Source organism: Aplysia californica, unplaced genomic scaffold, assembly GCF_000002075.1.
Source record: "Aplysia californica isolate F4 #8 unplaced genomic scaffold, AplCal3.0 scaffold00973, whole genome shotgun sequence".
Lineage (NCBI taxonomy): Eukaryota > Metazoa > Mollusca > Gastropoda > Aplysiida > Aplysiidae > Aplysia > Aplysia californica.
In genome coordinates this window covers 192433-196384 of record NW_004798243.1, presented here as the reverse complement: position 1 = coordinate 196384, position 3952 = coordinate 192433, and the positions used below count along the sequence as shown (strand labels likewise).

At 40.3% G+C, this 3952-nt stretch overlaps 1 protein-coding gene across 1 annotated transcript in view; it reads left to right on the top strand.

The window, feature by feature from the left end:
* The window catches only part of LOC101860703 (large subunit GTPase 1 homolog), a gene marked incomplete in the record, with an annotated part of 19686 nt that extends 17551 nt beyond the window's left edge, over window positions 1–2135 (top strand). Inside the window, 1 exon segment of the mRNA XM_013089534.2 lies at window positions 289–2135. Within this exon segment, the coding sequence (XP_012944988.1) occupies window positions 289–543 (255 nt within the window).
* Window positions 2136–3952: the final 1817 nt, after the last annotated feature.

Sequence of the window (3952 nt, the reverse complement as noted above, 5' to 3'; positions counted from 1 at the left end):
CATCTTTCTCATTGTTGTATCTTTGTCTTTGTTTTTTCATCTTTCTCTTTGTTGTATCTTTGTCTTTGTTTTTTCATCTTTCTCATTGTTGTATCTTTGTCTTTGTTTTTTCATCTTTCTCATTGTTGTATCTTTGTCTTTGTTTTTTCATCTTTCTCTTTGTTGTATCTTTTTTGTTGTTTTTTCATCTTTCTCTTTTTTTTTCCATCTTTCTCTTTGTTGTATCTTTCTCGTTTTTTTCATCCTTCTCATTGTTTATTCATCCTTCCTTCTCATCGTCGTTTTCAGAAGCAGAGCAAGGCCCACTCCAGAGGTGTGGGGGGGGTGGCGGACTTCGTGCGGACAGACACTCTCCAGCACAGCAGCCGGGCCACCGATTCGCCGGGAACTCTGGGATCTCTGGGAGCCGGTCGGGCGGGGAGCGTCGCTTCGCTGGACAGTCAGACGTCCACTGCAGCAGGGGGAGGCAAGTCGTGGAAGAAACACAACAACCGGAACAAGAAGGAGAAGCTGCGACGAATTCACCGCGATTTGGATGTGTGAGGGGGGAGGGGAGAGTGTGGGAGGTGATGGATGCAAAGGGATTGTACAGGTGTGTGAAAGAGAGAAAGTGAGAGAGGGACAGTGTGAAGGAGAGGGAGTGAGTGAGAGACAGTGTGATGTGTGAGGGAGGGGGGAGGTAGAGAGTATGGAAGGAATGTGTGAGGTGATTTGGGTCTGTATGTGTGTAGAGTGGTTTTACTCGTGTGTGAATAAAATTTTTCAGGTGTGTAAGTGAGAGGGGAGAGAGAGAGTGAGAGGTGATGGGGGCAAAGGGATTGTACAAACAAGGTGTGTGAAGGAGAGGGAGTGAGAGAGAGATAAAGTGGAGGTATATGTGGGGTGGTGGAAGTGTGTGTGTGTGAGGGTGAAGAATGATCTTATCGGAGGTGGACTTTGAATTCCGAGGTGCCGTGATTAGAAATATGCAATGAATTGTGTGTTTTATGCATTTCCATCTACACCTTTCAGATCATTTAGGAGGCCCCACCTGTGGGGGGGGGGGGGGGGGGATGTGATGGGTGTGTGAAATGCTCACTCGGTATTAATCAAACTCACGCACGCCTTTTATATGGTGTTTACGGGGATGGTTGCTGAGCTCTGTTGTACCGTAACGACTTTTATTCTGTGGAAGTTTTCGGAGTTCTTCTTCCTGTGTAAAATGTAACGCATCAAATCTGCTTTGTGAGGAAAGCTTCTTGATAGCAAAGTGAGTTATGCTGGCAATTGAGTTACTTCTCGCAATCCACGAATGGAGATGTTGGCCAAAAATAGCTCACTGGACCATCAAATTTGTAGATTTTCTTTTGATGCCATGTTCTTAAGTATAATAACATGCCTTTAATTATTTCCTTCTTATAAATTGTAAAACCTTCACCTTTTAGCGTGATGTATATTTTCCCATAAGGCTTGATTCGGAAAAGTAACTCATTTTGTCAGCACGCTTCGTACGTATACCATTGTTCTTCGACAGTTTTTCAGATGTTGAGACCAGTGCTGATGGTGGAATGGTTAGGTCGCTTCGCCATTGCACGCAGAAGATGAGAGTTCCAATTCTTATGTGGGGAGGTTTTTTTTTTTTTTTTAAATCAAGAATCTCCGTCTTTCTGTTGAGATATTGTATCTCGCTCAGCCCAGATTGACTCAAAGCAGCCGGTCTCCTGAATGATCTGAATTGTGCGGACGTGGGTGTTCAGTGCAACTGCAATTACCACACAGTGCTTTCTTGTCCTATCTCCATTCTTAATACCTGTGAAAACAGTTCACAACAAAGAGTGAACCTAAGAAGAAGTCACATTTTCACTGTTTAAAAAAAAATAAAGATACGAAAAGAAAGCACTGAGGTCGCGAGATGTTGCACTTTATTTGAGTCCTGCTTCTTTTGTTGTGTGGGAGTGAGACAACAAGGGGGGATGTAACACTATTAGTACTATATATATAGATATTTATATATATATATTTATATATATATGACATTGGCAGTTTTGTTGTTGACAGAAGACTATGCGAGTTTATGATGGTGTTCATGTTTCATTAACAGCATGACTTGAGAAATTTCCTTATATGAATAACAACTGTGATTATTGCCAACAATACACCTGTTTGTTGCTCGGTTTTTTCACATCCTTAATGTTTGTTCGTTTTTTCCTCACAATTTGTTTTTGTTTGTTGGTTGTTTTTTTTTCCTTTTTGTTTTCCATACTTGTTTCTCTAATCCATCAGTTCATTAATTTCTAAATCCTACTAATTCAGTTGATCACAAAACCCAGTTTTTTACGGCAGAGTGCTTAGTTTTCTGTCACACAGGGTTGGATAGTGGCAGGTGTTTTGGTGTGGTTTGCTTTTCCTATCAAACATCTATCGTCTTTATCTCCCTTCCTTCTTTTTAATGTTTGTTACTCTCTTGTAACACCTCTAAACTTCGGTTCTAATATGACCTTATTGTGTTACAAGTGCCGTAAAACTCTTACTAAAACTGAAAAGGGTTGGGTATTGTCTCGCCAAGCATCTGTCTTGACAGTCTGCCTGCTGGGATGTTGGTTGTTACAGTTTGTCATTGAGCCTGAGTTGGCCCTGACAAACAGGTACAAAGTACAAAGCTGCCAGCTCTCTTACTCTTATAACTTATAGCTGGTTCACTTTCGTCCGTCCCCGTTACACAATTTGTAGCTCAGTTTTTAATTTACCCATGCCCACCAAACTTTGAATAGCACTTGTCTTTTGCGGGTCAACGATCAATTTTTTTAAAAAATCTTGATCTAGAGGCCTCGTCTCGTAAATAACCTAATAGTGTTGATAGGAGTGTTAAAAACCTTCACCATTTCACCCTTTTTATATAGTTTTTAAAAAACCTGCTTTAGACTAACATCAAAGAAAACATGTTGGACCTGTATAACTATAAATGGGCTTTTAGATTTTTTTGGTCATCCAACTTTTAGATCCGTATGCAAAGATCTGAGAAGATTAAGCACAATGATTTCATTTTACGTTGTGTTAACCTGGGTCAGGTGAAAGTGAACAAGCAAGAGAAACTTGTATTGTGGGTCTGTGTGACAAAAGCTGAAGTGTATTTTATAATTTAGTACATTTCGTTAAACTGGAGCAGTTTTAATTGCAGTCTGTAGTATTTTGCATTTTCGTTATACGCAATCTTTCATTGCAGTCTATAGTATTCTGCATTTTTGTTATACTCGATACTTCCACTGCAGTCTGTAGTATTTTGCCCTCTGTGGCCTGGTGATTCATCTGTGATGTTTGGGTTAGGTGGTTCACCTTCTCAAACAGTACACCCGAGTTCGATTCCTGTGTTGGGATAATTGTATAATTTTTATCGAACATGTCAGTCTTTCTGCTTGGGGGGGGGGGGGTGTTGTATCCTTCCAAGCCTGGACTGACCCTTAACACTTTCTGTCCCCGTCGTTTTATGCAAGAAAAATTCTGAAATTATGCAAACTGAGCCCAAAAATGTGAAATTATGCGATTCTGTTAATTTTAACAGAGAATGATAAAGGAAAATAATCAGAAATTAAGTAAAAAATGATCAAATTTTGCTAAATTATGCAGGGTGCATAAAACCACGGGGACAGCAGTTTGCTGCCTCATCTCGTAGATTTGCGACGTTTACCACCCAGTTTCTTTGGATTTTCCGCAAAATATGATGGTTAATTATCAATTGTTAAATTGAGGTCTGAAGCCGCTTGCCTCATAGATTAGCCGAATAGGAAAGGAGAGTCTGAAATAATTTCCAGAAAGCTGAGAAGAAAAGAAAGGGGAGGGAGTGTGGTGTTATTAGTTATCATCCGTCAGCTGTTCAGGTGGACTTGGCCCAAAATTTCAATGATTTTTTAAAACAGAATTTCAGTTTCTAAACCTGCAGTATCTTGCATGAGCTGGGGACAATAATGCTGGAGAC